General features: G+C 47.6%; 1 protein-coding gene across 1 annotated transcript; it reads left to right on the forward strand.

The window, feature by feature from the left end:
- Positions 1–10,081: 10,081 nt before the first annotated feature.
- On the forward strand, positions 10,082–18,751 carry LOC139700737 (uncharacterized; the record flags this gene model as incomplete). Its single annotated transcript, XM_071599173.1, has 4 exons — positions 10,082–11,706; positions 12,655–13,014; positions 14,865–15,351; positions 17,873–18,751. Coding segments are annotated over 4 exons (3,351 nt in total), but the record flags the coding sequence as incomplete, so codon positions are not given.
- Between the last annotated feature and the right edge of the window lie 511 nt (positions 18,752–19,262).

Consider the following 19,262-nt stretch of genomic DNA (forward strand, 5'->3'; position numbering starts at 1 on the left):
GTAGGAGAGATTATATCAATATCATTAGAGAGATTAAGTGTAGAACAGATAGATTAAAGATGTAATTTTTTCCACGAACGATAATGGGTCAGAATAACATTGTCCGACCGCAGAAGAGTCTTATTCGGGTAAAAATTAGTCTAGTGTGTATTCACCTCCTGCCACACACCTTAGTGGTGGCTTTCAGGGTACTAAAAATGCTAAAGAACCACTTAATTTACGGCACAAAAAGTCCTAATGCCAACAGCCATCAGACGAACCACCTTCAGCGTACGCTAGTGTTAGATTAAGATATTGGTTGACGGACGAGAGGGACGCATATATTTGAATATTTTTGTTTTTTTTTTTAATTTTCGGATTTTGCATCAATTCACGACTGGTAAATACGAAGAAGACGTAAATGGCCGCTTCTCCGCCAATGTACTTGGGGGAGAAAAATAAGAAAAATGCTGCTGAAAGGAAATGAGATTGCCGAAACCGAAGATTGGGAGCAGGTGAAGGGAGATGCGGCGATTGAGGTGTGCGATTGAGAGAGGGAGGAAGTGGTCCACCCACCAGCGCGCTTCGACACACCAACCCCCCTCTCCGGAAAACGGAAGCGGCACCTCCCACTCCCTCGACGACTCGCAGGCTAAAAGGTGTCTCCCCTCATCCCTCCCCTCACATTCCCTTTTACCTTCCCTTCCACCCCCTCCCCAAACAGCGAACCCAATCCACCAAGCAACGCGACGCGAAATTTTATCGGATTAGTCGGCCGGCGATGTATTTGGCGGTGCGTGTGTGCGCCTCTATTGGTGGGTGCGTTCGTTTTGGCGCGGACCCTTCCCCCCTTCTCCGACCCCCCCCTCCAAATGCTCTCGCCTCTGGAGACGAAGGGAGGGAGCGGCTGGGAGACCGATGGCATCTCGCACCGCGACTGGACGTTTTTTCCCATTCGAGATGTCCCGCCCCGAGCGCAACCCCCCTGCGCCCATTGTTGGCAATGCCCCCCTCCTCACCCCCCCCCCCCTCCGCCAGATTGTTCGCACCTCCGGATGGATGATGCCAATCGCATGCAATATGGACACCCTCTCTCTCTCCTTTCCCCCTTTTGCCCCCCCCCCGCAACGCAACTCCCACAAACCCTGCCAGAATCCCTACTCGTTTCATTTATTTATCATTTTTTTATTTTGACTAATAAAATTGCACGCCATACGGTATTCGCGGACGAGAGTGGCTGTAAAGGGGCGGATGGGTCACATTTTCTAATCTCGCTCTTTTTTTTATGACACCCCTCCGAACCCCCACCCCCCCCCCTCCTCTCCTGCCGGCTCTCAACCCCGAGATCATAAAAACCACGGACAACGTCACAGTTTCCACCGCCTACTCTGAAAATCCGAGGCCTTGGATATCCGTTTATCAGGCATTAATCAAGTGTCCGCTTTGTATTAGGCAATTTATGGCCAAAGTATTGCCATAAAAATGCGTATTGTTTTCGGTTTCAGAGTTCGCCACTTTTTGCGGTACTATTTGCGGTACCCACGTGATTGTGGAAAATTCGTCGCCGGGCTGTAAATAAGCCCAGGTGCTGTCGGAATAGCTTCCCTGCATTGACAATGGAGTGATAAACATGGAGCCAAAATGCGAACTTTCTCAGAATCTTTGCCAAACCCCAAAGGATATAGTGCTCATTAACTATTCTCCTCCTATTATCCCCTATTCCCGCAACCATTTCTCAATCGCAGCAGTTTCTTTTTTAAAATTCATTTCACCTGTTAATCAATAGACCGACCCAACAAAAATTCGAATTGACTGACATTTTTAATGTTCTGAAACTTTAAAATTACATCTTTCTATATTGATAGGAGTTCATGATATTTTTTACACTTTGGCTGTTACAACCAGTTGCGGAATTGGTTATACGTATCGGTTTTCGTAAAGTTGGGATTATTTTCGCTACTTGAGAGTTAAATTGCATTAAAAATTTATTGTTTAATATACCTTATCCAATAGGTGAAATTAACTTAAAGTACAATAAACTCATCTATGGACCCAGTTTGATTGTTGTCGTAAAATTCCCCATGAGTCAATTAATTCCGGGCCCGATGAAATACCCCCTCGTATATTTAAGGAACTAGCTTCGGAAAATGCGCCGTATCTAGAAATAATATTTAAGAAGTCGCTAGTATATCACATTGTTTCTAGAGATTGAAAAACGGCTAACGTAATAAAAATATTTAAAAACGGAGATAAGGAGGAACCGAGTAATTATGGGCCTAATTTCCATTTCGTGCAAGGTTATGGGACATATATTTGCTAGTTTGATCGTGAGACAACTCGATAATTAGAAGTTATTAATGAAAAATCAGCACGGTTTCCGAAAAGGTAGATCCTGCGAGACACAACTTGCGCTTATTGTTCGCGATATTCTTACTTTGGGACAGAGCAATGCTCCAGTGAACGCGATTTTTCTGTATTTTAAGAAAGCCTTCAACAAAGTACAAAGTACAGCGCGGAGGAGCTAGATTTGTTAAACGTTTTTATGACAAACTTAGTAGCGTATCCAAAATATTAGAGGAGCTAGACTAGGAATCACCCATTGAAGATGTCATTTTTTCCACGAACGAAAGGGGACGTATTAACATTGTCGGACCAAGATAGGGGTCATATTCGGGTAATAATTAACCTGGCGTGAATTCACCCCCTGCCACACACCCTAGCGGTGACTTGTAGAGTACTAAGATAAGAAAATGAAAAATAAGTAAGAAATAAATTGAAGTAAGATCTGGTGCTTTCCCGGCGTATTTGATTCGTGAAGGATTCTCGGGTCTTCCACCGGGTCAAGGGTTCCATATTGGCCGACGTTTCGCTGACAAGAATAGTTTGTCGGAGGAGATTAAACATCTCAAAATCACCTTTCGCCAAAATGGATATAGCGGACGCGAAATCTCTCTGGCCCTAAAAAGGGCCTTCAACCCGCTACCACGCACGATGAAGGAGGAAAAAGAAAAACCGATAGCAAGGGCCTGCCTGCCGTACGTCGCCTCGATCTCAGGTAAAATATCCAGGATACTGGCGAGGCACAACATCGAGGCTATCCACAAACCACCGGGAAAAATTAGAAATATGCTCGTCAGAGCAAAGGACCCTATCGGCCTAAAGACCCCAGGCATATACCAAGTCCCGTGTGCCTGCGGAGATGTCTACATCGGAGAGACGGGGCGGACCATTGAGACAAGATTAAAAGAACATAAAAGAAACCTTCGCCTGGGACAATTGGAAAAATCAGCCATCGCCGAACACAGCATCGCGATGGATCATTCCATCAATTTCAATGAGACGAAGGTACTCTCCCGCGCCGGTGGTTACTGGGACCGAATAGTCAAAGAATCAATTGAAATTAAAATGGCAGGACATAATTTCAATAGGGATTCGGGCTATTCCCTCAGCAATGCATGTAAACCGGTGCTAAACCAAGTAAAGAAAGGAAGGAACAGACCACAACTGCCCGGCGACCAATCAGGAGGTCCCCCCTCCTCGGACCAATGACAGGTCACCTGAGGCGGGAGCTCAGGTATATAAGACGGCCAAATACGGAATGGCAGCCATCAACCCTGAAGACGATGCACGAGTCGGGCATCGAAACGTCGGCCAATATGGAACCCTTGACCCGGTGGAAGACCCGAGAATCCTTCACGAAGAAATAAATTGTTTTCGTGTGGTATCTGGAAGGAAAATGAAAGGCTAGTTATTTGACCAGCAAATTTTCAATGCCCTTACCTATTTGTAGCATCTGTGACATATTTTAGAGCCAATGTGGCAGAATATCACATTTTTGAGCGGATAGCCTTGACATGGAGTGCTACATCTTTGACTGTAATTGTTTCTGGCATGGGACAACTTAGCTGAAGCTTGTACCATATGCCCACATTAATGTATCAAAATTATGAATATTTATGGATAATATCATTTCAGTGACCTATTTACAAATGCCAAGATATTCAAACTGGAAATCTTTGGAAAGTATTCAGATTATAAAAATGCCCGCCTAATAACACGTTGTGGAGTACTTTCGAACTGAAATGGTAAAAAAATTGAGATATTGGTAATTTTCTCTGTATACTTCCTCCTATATAATACGATAATAACTGTTGAAGTAATGAACCGTTATAGATTATTTTTAGCTCTTTCAAGAGAGTACATAGTATGGCTAGGCTTTCTTCCATTCACTGTAGCAAAAAGTGTTCAAATAAAAAAGGAATAATGTGTAATTTTATTTTGGCGAAACTTTCATAAATGAGAAGACTTCGACCGTGTACGATTGCTGTTCAATCAATAACGGTCATTATGTTTTTCAACAGCATAGGATTACTCAGTCTTCAAATTTCTTGCTCGTTCTAAAACTCGGCTCAACTTGATGCTATGCACTTCTACCACCTTCTAGTTTTCAAAGACATATTGGAGGCCATTGTAATACAAGGCCTGTCCCAAAAGTAGTGGGCCTGAGTCGATTAAAAAAATTTTCTGCCAGAATTGATACATTTGCTCAAAAGTATTCGAAGTAGCACCCACGTGCGGTCACATACTACACTGCCAGTGGGTTTTACCACGATTCGTTCGCCTTCTGGAAGGCGGCGCCAGGAATACTGCTTATCTCTCTCGTCACGGCATGTTGTAGCCACTTCCACCAAGCCATGGTGACGTCCTTTCCGCGCGGATTTGAGGAAGAAGTCTGGTGGGACATTGTTTAAAAAATTTGGGTCCTCACTCCTCACATGGTCGAGAATCATTTGTCAGATCCGCGTGTGAGTTTCCACTTGTTCGTCCGAGAGCACTCGTGGCACCAACTTCGCACACACCTTTCTCATGCCCATGCTTTTGCTCATGAGTCGATGAACATTCCCTTAATGGATACCAAGTTATCAGAAACCATGCGAACACTTAATCTGCGATCCCTGTCCCACAAAGCCGTCACTCTTGCAAGACTTTCCTCACTTTCTGAGGCGGAAGGTTGTCCTGAACGTAGGGTGTTTTCAACATTCTCCTCTCTACCCTGCTGAAACAACCTATGCCACTCAAAAACACCCGATCGACCCTAGGCGTTAGCACTATAAGCTTCCTTACGCGTATGATGAGTTCCTGTCCCGGTTTTTCCCAGGTTCACGCAAAATTGGATGGTGTAGCGCTGTTCAAATTACCGGCTAATGACGGAGCGTAACGAGGTCACGTTATCGAGGTTTCGCAAACGGACGATCCACGCTCCGCAAAGGCTGGGGGCCAATACCAACCGATCTCCAGGCTTTCCAGAGACTTCCTTCCCTGGAACCCAGCCAGAGAAACCGCCGTCCGCCCGTCCACCTATTCGGGAAATAAATAAATCATCCTACTTTTGGTAAATGTTATCTGTCGATGGTTAGGCCTCAGACGTGTAATGAATACCAGAACTGTTCAGGAGGTTCCCACACGATTGGATCGCTGGATGAAGTCTACAAAGGACGCTCCGATATCCCTGCATAAAGCACGCAACCTTTGATTGATGCCTTCCACTCGGCTCCAAACCAAAGTTCCACGATCAATCCTCGGGACAAGGCTTCAGATCAAGAGCGTCAAATTAACCCCCTCGACACCACCCACTCGCTTCACTTCCGAGTTCAATTTCCTGAAAGAATTCAGAATCTCTTCAGATCCACGGTTGACGGTATCGTTGACGCCAACATGAGCCACGGCCCGAAGCCGCCGCTCCAACCGCTTTCGTCACCTGGTGAACGCCGCCACTAGGAACTAACTCACCATGCCGTCAGGCGCTGGCTCACACCCTCATGGTCTGCACCCTCCCGCAATGGAACAATCACACATCTGTCGTTACTGCTGGTTATTACCAGAATCCCCCCTTCCCACACTGACGATTCCTTCTGGGTAGTGCTCTTTCAGGGGCGGAGGTAGGGGCTGCAGATACCGCTGGGCTATCCTCCGAGTCTTGAATCTAATTGAGTGTACACATTCCATTTCGGTCAGGAGGGAATTGCTCTTTTTCCCAAAATTTATAAGTGTGCACTTTTTGAAGTTTGACTCTAATTTTCAAGTGTCGCATCAGCGCTGTACAGCATTAATGTCATCTGACAAAGCTGCTGCATCCTCAGGATCACGGACATTACGGTAAACCACTGCATCGCCTGCAAATGAACGTATCTTACTATTGACTGCGGAATCAATGTCTTTAACACAAAGTAGAAATAAAAGAGGTCCGGCAAGACTTCCCTGGGGAACACATGAAGTATCTTCTACTCCATTTGAGCTTACTCCATCAATGACTACTCTTTGTACCTGACCATTTAAAAAGTCATTAATCCAACCCCGGATATGTTTATCTATGCCATATGATTCTAGCTTTGCGAGTAGTTAACAATGAGGTGCTTTGTCCAAGGCTTTCTTAAAATCTAGAAAAATTGCATCCACTGAAATATTGCTCTCCCTCTTGTTCATGATATTAGAATATCATGAACAAAAAGGGCAAGTTGTATCTTGCAGGATCTACCTTTTCTGAAAACGTACTGATTTTTCATTAATAACTTCTTATTAACGAGGTGTCTCACGGTCGAACTAGCAAGTATACAGGTATATTCCATAACCTTGCACGAAATGTGAGGAAAATAGGTCTGTAATTACCCAGTTCCTCCTTGCTTGCGTTAGTAAATATTGGTATCACGTTATCCATTTTCCAATATCTGGGAACTTTGTGATATACCAGCGACTTCTTAAATATTATTTCTAGATACGGCGGAATTTCCGATGCTACATCATTTAATATACGACCGGGTATTTCATCTATTTTTCTAGTGTGTAACCACCTCCTGCCACACATCCTAGCGGTGGCTTGTAGGATACATAAATAAAAAACACTCGGCGTTAAGAAATAAAGGCAAGTAATTAAATGCTAAATAGATTTGCGCCATTTTATACGCCGTGTATACTCTGAAATAAAATGAGAATAATTTTATATTCATACGCAATTAAAATTTGGCCTGATTCGATTTGGGTTTTCAATACATTTGTAGCCAATCAGAAGCAAACCTTTAAACTTTAATGCACGTTGCATGGGCAGCATGAGGCGTTGACCGGGAGAGAATGAGTTTAATATGTTGTTAAGGAATGCTAGGGGAGTGAAATAACGGCATTGGCAGGGAGATTATAAATAAACGATCCTTTCAAATCTCTAGGAATAACGAATGCGGAGAAAGAAGAAATCCAGTGAAAGTACGGTAAGGTTAGATAAAAAGGAATTTGAATGGAAAACTTTGAATGGAAGAGATATCACGGACTGCGCACAATGTAGCTCCGTATAGATGAGAAACGCAGATAGTAATGAGAACAGAACAAAGAATATTTTTTGAAAAATAAATATTTTTTACTCACGGCAATGTACGGGCACTTCGTCAAAGAGTGGTGGATGGTTCACAGCGTGACATGTCGGGATGGATGCACGACAGCAAAAAAGCAAATTTTCCTGTTTCAAATCGAAATCTTTGTTTGCTGTTTGTTAGAGAAAAGGGGCAAAAGGATTTAAACGTCTCAAAACAAACTCTACCTCTTCTGTGCAGTGCAGTGCTTCCATTTAAATGAGCACCATTCCCTCAACTTTTAATGAATGAAAAATTTAAGAGCAACCAACGCATTGAGATTAGTTCAATGCTTCCACAATTTCATTCTCTCCAACATTTCTGAATGAATGAATGCCGCTGAAATCGGGTATTCTTTCGGCACCGTAACTTTCGGTCGCAATAATTGTGTCTATTTGTGCTTGTGTATGTGTGTGTAGAAAATGCCGTTCCTGAAACACGACATCTTGGTTATTTGGAATTCTATATCTGTTCGACAGTGGATGAATAAAACTGGGAGCAATTACTTAAAGACAAAACAGGTTTTATCAATGGGTTTTATCAATCAATTCACAATTTTATCAATATCAATCAACTCTAATTCAATGAATGAAGCAAAGAAACCGAATTTTTGAGGAGTATTTTTAAGTTTAATTTCACATCTCTCGATAGTTAAAATACGAGATGTAGAGAAATAGCTAAATGCTCAACCTTTCCAACGATGTACGCAAAGTTGAGAATAAATTTGATTTTTCATGAAAAAAATAGGATACCTTACTTTTCGAATCGCACTCGTGTGTACGTGTAGAAAATGTCTTTTCTGATACACGCCATCTTGTTTATCTGGAACTATATGCTAGTTACCATTGTTACCATCAACTGAGGCTCTCTCACGTATTTTATTAATGCTTGTCTAATAATGGAAACCTCTAAAAGAGTTCTTTAATCACTGCAAAGATATTAACAAATTATTAAAATTCAAGAGGGAATAATGTGAGTGGCTATAATGCGGTGTCGAATTACGTAATTGCAGCAGTGCCGTTATGGTACAAGTTCCTTTAGTGTTTGAAACCGTATGGGCGGGAATAATTAGGAAGTTTGCTTTTAAAATTCCAGATAGAAATAAAAACATAAATTAAAGATTTTAAATATATGTGAAAATATGCCATAAAGTCTAAATTCACCTTATTAATTCACCCTATGAATAATTGAGGAGAGAAAATCATAACTGAACGAGGATTCATCAATCCGTCGGCGACTTCTTTTATTATTTACTAATATTTGCATTTGTTTCATCTCGATTATATTGGAAAATAATATTTTTAAGAAATTAATAGTTAGTAGTAACCCACTTCGTAAATTTTATGATAAGCATAAGCACAGTATTCAATCCAAAGGTCGGTTTGGTAGATAATGGTAGAGTTCACCTAGTACTAAGCGGCGCCCTATGGGGCGTGTGAAATCCACAAATCAGGGTAGGGGAGCCAGTTCCTTTCCCTGTGTCGTTCTATGTGAACCCTATAGGCAGGATTTTCCATTACCACCAGTGCTGTTCGAAGTATATATAGAGGAAGTAATTAAAGAGGCATGGGAAGACATGGAGATAGGAATGAAAGTCGGCGGGGAATTCATGAAATCAGGTTCGTTGATGACCAAACATTAGTTTTTCAGTCAGCCAAGGGGTTGCAAGCAATGATGAATGAATTTGAAATTCATGTCGATAGATATGGGACGAAAATCAATACAAATAAAACAAGGAATGTGGTTTTCCAGAAAGAGAAAGGTTAAGGTTAACATTAAAATAGGAGGGCAAAAACTGGACCTTGTGGACCAGTTACGTTTCTCGGAAGTGTTTTGAACCAAAATTATCGAAGTAGTAGGAGAAGAATTACGTTAGGCAAACATTCTTCTACAGGCACGAGAGAATTCATGGCGTAGACATTGAATAAGTATGCTAAGAAAAGACTCGTGAGAACTTAGATATGGAGCGTACGGCGCGGAAACGTGGTCATTGAATCAGGATGATAGGCGTAGATTGGAGACTTTTGAAACGTGGGTGTGGAGAAGGTGATGTGGACCGATAGGAAAACAAAGGAGGAAGTGGTGGGCGCCTCGCCCAGGTATGGCGGGATAGGAGAGGGGATTGGTGAGAGAAATCATAAGGAGGCAGGAAAGATGGATGAAAAGCAAATTGATTGGCAGTTGGATTGAGGGGAGAATGTTAGGAAAACGAGGAAACGACAGGAATAATAATAAAGGCATGTTGGATGGTATGAAGAGAGGAAGGAAGTACGTAAATGGAGAGTAAAAGGGGTTTGTTTTAGAGTAGAATGTTTGGTTTTGCTTTCTAAGGAATGACAAGATATTGGTTTGGTAGTTGTGCCCATCCAAAACCTACGAGTACCTTAACCGGTAGATTACTTATTATACAAAATATGTATTGTGTATTTAAAGATAAACATTTCCCATTTTAAACAAATTTGGCGACATTAATTCACGGTCCTTCATTAATGGCGTACATTCCCTTTACATGCTGGAACTAAGAAAATGCTACCTACCGTCACATGTCTTTTTTCCTAGCACGGCGTTCCTTCCGCTGATTGCCCGAGCACTGTGACATTCCCGGGGTTGCATCCCTCGAGTGGAGATAAATCCACGCCTGCGAGTCGTGTTTGGTTAGAAGCAAAGATCACTGGTTGATGAATTTCCTCTCTCTTTCGCCCTAGACCAGCGACGGGGTCGTCCACGAGGCCCCCAGGCGAGTGGTGGTCGAAGGAGCCCCCGGCAGCGGGAAGACCACCTTGGCCCTTCGCCTGCTGCACGCGTGGGCCACGCAGGCTCCGGACGGCGGGCCCCCTCCCGGCGGCGGGCCCACCTCCTCTGCTCCCCTCCCCGGCGTCTCCCTCGCCCTCCTGCTCCCTCTGCGGGAGATGCGCGGCCTGCCCTCGCTCTCCCATTTCCTGAGGCGCCGGCTCCTGCCCAAGGCCGCCCTCGGCAGGCACGCCTTCCCCGCCCTGTGGCGCGCCCTCCCGGCGCTCAGGGACTCGCTCCTCTTCGTCCTGGACGGCCTGGACGAGAGGTTCCCGGGGGGGGAGGACGAGGGGGGGGCCCTGTCCGACGCCACCGACCTCCTGGAGGGTCGACTTCTGCCCGAGAGCCGCCTCCTGCTCCTGGCTACCTCCACTCCCCCGTCCGTCAGGGCCCAGAGGAGGGTCCTGCTCAGAGGACCCGACCCTTCTCACCTGAGCACGCTGGCCGCGGCTCACTTCGCGGGTCGGCGCGCCCCGGAGGCCGGTGGGGACGCGGCGGGGTCGTTCCTGGAGGCCGTGGAGGGGACGTCCCCGGCCCTCCGGCGTCTCTCCGCTGCCACTCCCTCCGGATGGCTCCTACTGGCCTCACTGCACGAGGAGGCGGGTGGTAGACTGCCCCCGCCCGAAACCCCGCCCCACCACGCCCTCCGCCTCCTCCTGACGGCTCTGGTGAAGAGAGGTCTTCGCGCGCAGCCCGGGGGCGAGGAGCTGGAGGAGGCGTTCATCGCGGAAGAGGGGCAGAAGCTCCTGGAGGAGGCGGGCAGGGTGTCACTGGCGGCCCTCAAGGAGAGCCGGTACGTTTATGCGGAGACCGAGCTGAGGGCCTCGCGGAGGGGCCTGGAGGCGGCGGAGGCCGGGATATTCACCCGAGGGCTCACGTTCTCGCGGGCCGGGGGCGGAGCGGGCATCGGCGTGCACTATGGGGCCCTACACACCTCAGTGGCGGAGTGGCTGGCGGCCGCGCACCTGGCCTCCGTGGCCCACGACAGCGCGGTGCTCCGGCGGGAATTGGAGGCCCTCCCGGAAGCCATCCACTCGCCCGTCCTCCGTCTCCTCCTGGGTCTGCTGGGCCCCCACGCCCACCTAGCGCTCCGCCTCCTCTGCCCCCTTGACCTTTCCTCCCGCACCGTCTTCTCCCTGCTGGAGTGCTGTGGGGACCCCACCGAGAGGAACATCGCGGCGGCCTGGGGCCTCCTGGGCGTGGGAGGGTCGTCGGCCGGGGCCGTCGTCCACTCCTCCGTGGCGGAACTGCAGGGCTGGGCCCTCGTGCTGGGTAGCACGGCGTGTCAGCTGGAGGCCCTGGAGCTGGTGTTCCAGTGGGAGGGGGAGGGGTCGCTGGCCATCGCCCTGGACACCTTCTTCGCCGCCCTCTCGGCTTCGGAGGCTGTCAGATCCGTCCGTCTGTCCTCGCTGCTCGGACACGAGTTCTCCGGGGCAGGGGTGGCGCGGCTGGCTTCGTACGTGGGCGCGGCCCTGCGGAAACCAAAGCTGAGGTCCCTGGAACTCGTAATCACGTGCTTGGATGACGGACCCCACGAAAGGTATTCTTTTGAGCTTTTTGTCGGCTTTGTGGATCATGAGAGTGTGCATTGCCTTGAAGGCGTAGCTAAATGGAGATGATGAGATAGTAAGTCATCATAGGGCTAATCAGATTGTTAACGGGGCTTTATAATGACTATTTAAGAGATGGAAAACTGAACAATGATTTAATTAAAGCTCTTAGCGAATATTTCCACGATTCTAACAATATTATTACGTAAATATGGTATTATTTATGTAAATATTGTTTGGATGTTGATATCTTCCGCATTACAAGATTCTAAATACTATATCTTCTTGGCGTAGGAAACTGTTCGATTCTTTCAAAGTCAAATTTGGTATTATCGGTGCCTTTATTAAAATAATAATTTTTCTCTACATACTCGTACGTGGTGACTACATTATCATATGACATTGTCATTCACCACATGCGTACCTTGTTGGCATCCCAAAGTTAGATATTTTATATGTGGGTGTAGAAGAGAGAACTTAGAACAAAGCCTTATGGTTTCTGATATTTTATAACATTCTAATTGGGGATACACTTCATCTCCTTGCGCACCAATGAATTCACACTAAGTTCTGGTTCCCAGAAAACTCCGCAAGTTGTGTTTTCTTTAAGTGCTCTGAGGCTTCACCCAAATTTGAATGAAGGACCATCGGTCGATACTGTGGATGATGATGGCGACGATACGAGCTGTGGTGATGCCGAAGATGAAGTCATTGCGATTGATGATACATCAAATATAAATCGATGTTTTTAATAGATTCAAAATAATATCATAAGTCGATGCTTTTTTGAAAATGTATTGAAATTAGTACTGCAAAGCTCTAGACCCTAGATGGTCACGATTATTTTTCTTTAAATCAACCACCACCACTATTTAGCACACAGCCGTTGGAATGTGTCTAAGAAACTCATCAACTTCATTTATTCCGGAATGAAAAAGGTTCGACGCCCTCGTGGACTCCATCTGCGCCGCCCTCGAGTCCGCCGCCTGCCCCTGCCTCCAGCGCATCTCGCTGGACATCAACCCGGGTGCGTCGCAGGTGTCGCGGCTGTGCCAGGCCGTCCTTCGTGCCCCTCCCGCCCTCTCCGCCCTCCACCTGCCGCATCTCCGATGCGGTCCCGACGCCCTCCGCTCCCTCGCGGCCCTCATTGCGGCCCGCCCGCTCGCCGCCCTCGACATCCGCGGCTCCCGCGGCTCCAAGAGGGATGTGCCCGACTCCCTGTGCTCCGACGACCGGCCCGGGACGCTCGATCGAAGGCCCGCCGGACACTCCCCACGAGGAGGGCCCTCTGCTTCCAGGTGAGTAAGAGAGGGGCAGAGCTTTGGTTTGCAAAATGCATTCATAGTTCGTATAAAAAGTATCGGGAAAATTTAAGGATTTATTTCAGATATTGCTGTAGTGCCTAAAAACTCATCAAAGTTGATCCCTTTCGCGTCGACACACTTTTACCAGAGTCATTTTGCTGCAGCTTGTGTAGAGCGTTTGTATTTGCCCAAATGTAGTTTGCTGGTGCCAATTCTGGACTGTAAGGGGGTCGGGGAATCGTCGCGATGTCGTTGCAGAAGGTCTTCGCAAGCAGACACTTGACACTGCTCTTGGTCGTCCGTTCAAAGACCTTCGGGAGGATGAGTTTAGCGCAGATCTTTCGCATCGGCAAATTTTGAATGATTATGGTGTGTGCACTGTCACTATCTAATCAATGCCAATATACGATCTGCGATCATGCGCACACTTAACCGACGATCTGAACTCAGCACTTGACTCAATTCAAGTCATGGATAAATTGTTAACGATACTTTGTATACAAACCTAGTATGAAAGTTTCAGCCGGGTGGCTAGGTTGGGAAAAATTATAGATTCTCCTTTAAGTATTAGTAAGTTACTATTCTTAGGCCACATCCACTAGTTCATAACACCTCATTGGACGGTAAAAGACCATATTGCAAAAAGACAAAATAATATGTAGTCTAATATGCAGGATGCATGGAACCTTTCAATTTCCCTTTTTAATCCAACGCAAGCTGGAGATTAAAATGTACTGAGAACTAACGGAAACAGAAGTACTTGTTATGTTACTCTTCTTTGAGTTTGAACACCAAATTTGATGCGCTATTTCATTTTCAAGTGAATCCTTCCAATCACAATGACAAGTGTATACAAGTACATGTATATTGAAAATACGGGGAGTGTGGTGGAGTCCGCCACTGCCGTGAAACCGCGAGGTTCGCCCGAACCGACCGGGTGGCAGGAGTTTCTTCCGGACCCCTACCCCGGATGGGCCCCCTACCCTTCCCCCTCCCCCACCCTCTTGCTTTTCAGATACAGTTGTATTTGTCATTGTAATGTGTATTTTTCGCTTGAAAATAATGTTGAACTAGGAATTAGCCATTTTTGAAACTTAAATGGGAAGTGGAAAACTGCGAGTGTTTTTGTTTTTTTTTGTTTATAGAACGATTTATCCACGTATAACCTGGATCCGTATTGTATGTTATATGGACCTAAAATGCTCATTTGCTTATATGTATTCTTGTAAATCCTAAGGCATATCAGGAATCCATATTCTCTATTGCTGAAATATTTTTCGGGATGAAATTTGTTGTCTCCGGCGTAAATTTTATATAATTTACACAACATATTCAAATAAAATAAATAACTTTGTAATTCCACTCACACTTTATTTCGAGCACGACCGAGGTTTCGACGTCGGACGTCATCATAATTGATCTGATGATGACGTCTAACCTCGGAACCTGGGTCGTATTTTAATAATGGCCGTGCGGAATCACCAAGTTACTTATCTCATTTAAATGAATAAATATGTCGGGATGGCAACCACTCATATTAGACTCATTAGCCTTCATTGCCAATATTCCTTTTTTTCGTCTCACTATCTCCCATCCCTGGTCCTGATCTTACTTTATCCGACAAAAATCCTCCATCTACACCTACTATGCTTGGTAGCCGAATATGTTTGCTCTTAAGTCCTTCCTATATTCTCCCCGTCTTTTCTGGATTTTTGCTCCATTGATTAACGTTCATCCTTATCCCTTTATGGTTGCCATGATTTCCCTTCAGAGGGTTACATTTTTCTGAAATACTGTAGTAGAAGGATCCTTGAGTGGCCCCTCAATATACTTATTTCCTGCAGGTATTTCAGCTTGCCGAGGGGGGGCCTCCTGCCGAGGGCCGACACCCTACCTTCCGAGGGCCGCGACAGGAGTCCAGCCCCGTGGGGCCCCCCGTCATGCGCCGACCCCGTCCTCCACGCCGCCTCCTCCGGCTTCCACGCCATCTTCGTGGCCGCCCGGGAGCCCACCAGCCGCCTGAGGACGCTCAACGTTTCCCGCTGCCAGTTGGGGGCGGAGGAGGCTCTCTGCCTGGGGGAGACGCTGAGGGTGGCCGGGGAGAGCGGGGGCCTGGACTCACTGCGGGTTGAGGGGGCGTCGCGGCGGGAGGAGGTGCTGCCGCTCGTGGCGGCCCTCGGCGAGGGCAGCGGCTCGCGCCTCCAACTCCTCGACCTCTCCTCCCCCAGGCTCACCCTTGACGACGCCGCCACGCAGATGCTCTGCCACGCCCTCGCGCGGAACTCATCGCTGCGACTCCTGGCGCTCGAAGGGTGGACCTTCCGGATCGAGGTGGGTGCGGACCCTGGCGTAGCATCACCATCTGCCATCCACCCCTTTTTAATTAGCATCAACTGAGGGAAATTCGAACCTCTCCCTTCGTTTCTCCAAAGAATGCACAAAGGATGAGCTAGCATTTTCTTATTTACAGTACCCTGCAAGCCCCTACCGCTAGGGTGTGTGGCAGGGGGTGAATATACGCCAGATTATTTTTATTTATTTAGTACCCTCTGAACCAGCATTAGGGTGTGTGGCAGGAGGTGATTACACAGCAGACTATTTGTGACCCAAAACACCTTTCCCTCCTAGCTCAGTCGGGCAAGCGTCATTTTATTCTGATCCCTTATCGTTCGCGGGGAAAAGACGTCTTAAATCTATCTGTTCTACATTTAATCTCCGGAATTGTATTGAAATGATCTCTCCTACTGTAGTACGATGGGGGTAAAAATACATTTTCAACTTTATTGCAAAAGAGACATCCTTTTAATTTATGCAATATTTAACCTTCGCTCCATGAGTGATTCCCAAAATAGCCGCCATAATATTTTAGATACGCTACTAAGTTTACCATAACACCGTTTACAAACCTAGCTCCTCTACGCTTGGCATATCCGCGTGCGATTTTCCTTACGTTCGCGCGAGAGCACTCGTGGAACCAACTTCGCACACACCTTTCTCATTATCATTTTTTCGGTCACAAGTCGATGCACATCACTTTTAGGGATGCCAAGTTCATCAGAAACCATTCGAGCACTTAATCTGCAATCCCTGTCCAACGAAGCCTTCACTCTTACAAGACTTTCGTCACTTTTTAAGATCGAAGGGCGTCCTGAACGTTCGGCATTTTCAACATTTTCTCTACCATCCTAAAAAACTTGAGTCACTCAAAAACACCCAATCTACCCAAGGCGTTATCACCATAAGCTACTTGATCATGTCATGAGTCTCTTTCCCGGTTTTGCCCAGTTTCACGCAAAATTTTATGATGTAGCTCTGTTCCAATAACTGGTTCATGACGGAGCGTAACGAGGTCAAGTTATACAGGCATCGAAAACGAACGATTTGCACTCTGCAAAGGCTATGAGCCAACTACCACCGGCCTCCAGCCTTCCCTGAGACTCCCTCGAACCCAGTCGGATAAACCACCGCCCGTTCGTCTGTCTAATCGAAAGAAATAAGTCCTTATACCTTCGGGGCAGACCTTGTTGGCCTAACAGTAACCAAGGAAGCTCGCTGGTTCTGCTTTTACTTTTATTATCCTCTCACCCACGTGCTCTTTGTTTATTATGCTTCTTCCAAACTTTTTGTTAGATACTATTTTCACCCCTTCGCGGTATATTACTCTAAAAATATAGCTTTATTTATCCCTCCTATCCACCCATCTCACCTCCACATTGCCCTGAAATATCAACATATATTTGCACTTTCCATCTCCCAATACATATTTCGCACACAATATGCTAATTTCCCTGTCGTCAACAATATCCTTTAGTTCCAAGTCCTAAATTTATCTATTTGGGTTATCATATTGATCGGCGGTGGGATGTTGAAGACTGTGATAGAGGGGAGAATTTCCGGTAAAGGAGGAAAGATCAGGAATAGGATTGAGATTAATTAAAAATAGCAATTTTCCACAAAAATAAAATTTAATGCGACCGGTTTCAATGTTACTACATCATCATCAGGTGATAGTTAAACCTCAGAGTCCAGTATATATATGATTGAAGGCAAGTAAGGGGAGGGTGGAGGAAAAGAGGGGAAGAGGGGGGGGAAGGTGGAAGGCAGAATGGGTGACTATGTGAGTGGGGGGGGGGAAGAGGGTTGGGGAAGACAAGGTGCAAAGACCCTAGGAGTCCGGAGAGCGCGTCGTGGCCGAATGGAGGGGGGGTGTCTCGTTGAGGGTGTCCCACGGTGCGCCGCAAAGCTCTTCGGGCCGCGGAGGAAGAGGACGGGATCGGGGGTTTATCCCTATGGTCGTGGTCTGGGAACAAGGTATCAATACACAAATAAGCACTGAGTTAAAGGGTAAAGATTGGGATCACTGTATAGTTTTAAGGGGGCGCCCTAGCGAGGTTTTTGGGGAAAGGGTGTAGGAGGGAATGTTATCACTAGCACATGCCGAATAGGGGGGGGGTGTGGTTAGTCCCGCAGCGGTGAATCTTCCCTCCTCGTCCGTGAGGAAAGGGGGTGGGGACTCGGGGTTTCCCACTTTGTCCGGGAAAGCATGGTCTCCGTCTGCAGAGGGGGGGGAAGGAAGGAAATATCCAATGAGTAGGGGGCAAGGGATCACTGGTCACATGTACGTCGTGGGAAGGTGATGGAGAGGAGGGGGGAAGGTGAAGATAAAAATTGGACTTCGTTGATCAGCTCCAAGTCCTTGCGATGTAAGATGATATTGTATTGTATTTTGTTGGGAGGGACAAAACATTTATTTGGTAGTTGTGCCCAATCAAACCTACCTTAATTGGTAGATTACGCATAATAATAAGGAACGGGATGCTAACCCACTTCTCTCTCTCTCTTCCTACCGCAGGAGGAGGCGTCACTGGCGGCCCTCGTGACCTTCCTCTCGGCCACTTCCATCCGTGACCTGGCGCTCGCCAACGCACGCATCGAGGTCAGCGTGCACGACGGCCGCCTCTCCCGCCTCGGCCGCCGCGACGACCCCGTGGGGGCGCTGCTCTCGTCCCTGCCCCCGCTGCCCTGCCCCTCCCTCGCCTTCCTGCGCCTCTCCGGCCTCACCGTCTCCCTCAACGGGCGGCCTGCCCTCCGCGGCCCATCCCTCTTACCCTTCCTGCGCTCCTTCTCCAAGCTCTCTGACCTCGACCTCTCGCACCCCCCGCCAGACGCCCCGCCATTAGACGACGCCGCCGCAATCGCCTTCTTCCGCTCCCTCTCGCGCGACTTCCGCGAACTGCGCACCCTGCGCATGGAGAAGTGGTGCATGTGCCTGGAGGACCCGGCGCGCACCATCCGGGCCGTCGCGAGGCTCCTGAGGGCCTGCGGGGCCCTCTCGCGGCTTCGGGCTGATGGAATCCGCGTGTCGGACGCGGCGGGGAAGGTCCCGCTGGAGCACCTGTTCCTGGCGGCGGCGGTGGCGGCCCTGGGAGGGCCCTCGCCCTCCCTCTCGCTGAAGGGCGTGGGCCTGGGGTCGGCGCAGGCCGCCGCCCTGGGGGCCGCGCTGCGGGAGCGCCCCCCCTCACCCCCGCTCGAACTCTGCGTGGGTGGGGTGGCCCCTTCGGCCGTGCGGCTGCTGGCGGCCGCCGTGGAGGAGGGGGGCAGGGCTGAGGTGACGCTGGTCTGCGGGAACCCCGGAGGTGCCGTGCTGAAGCTGAAGGGAGCGCAGGGGAGCTGCCCTCGGAGATTCGGCAACGCCTTCCGGAGATTGACGTCTTCCTCCCGCGTCGAGTGAGCGATCGGCTGGGGGTGTGTGGAGATGCACTCGGCCAGATTAAAAATGCCCAGGGGCGGGGATCGCCCCTCGTTTGTGCGATTGGTCACGCCGGGGCATTAGTTTTAACTGTTGTGGTGGAGGCGAATCCATGACGCAGTACCCTTTTATGCCGAAGGGGTTGGGAAATGATTAATTCCCACTGCTGGGAATGTTTCTCGGAGCTGAGTCAAGAGGAGTAATATATGAAATATAAAAATCCGAGCCCAATCGGTGGCGCAATAAGCTGAAGAGCAGGAATGTAATTAGGTATGCAATGCACCTTCCTAAAGATGTCGACCGCCAACCATCAAAGTGTTTGGGGGGGGGAGAAAAAGTCATGAGATAGAGATGTCGGAGGGATAGTGATTGTTTGCTGGATGAAATAAAATGCGATAAGAAGATTGATTCAATGGCAGATCACATCTGTTATTATTCTTGTTTGTTTATAAAGAAAATAGTTTGTGGTTAATGTAAAGTATTTGTTACATTT

The sequence above is a fragment of the Hetaerina americana genome, unplaced genomic scaffold (genome assembly GCF_022747635.1).
Source record: "Hetaerina americana unplaced genomic scaffold, ioHetAmer1.1.p SCAF_108, whole genome shotgun sequence".
In the NCBI taxonomy this organism is placed as follows: domain Eukaryota; kingdom Metazoa; phylum Arthropoda; class Insecta; order Odonata; family Calopterygidae; genus Hetaerina; species Hetaerina americana.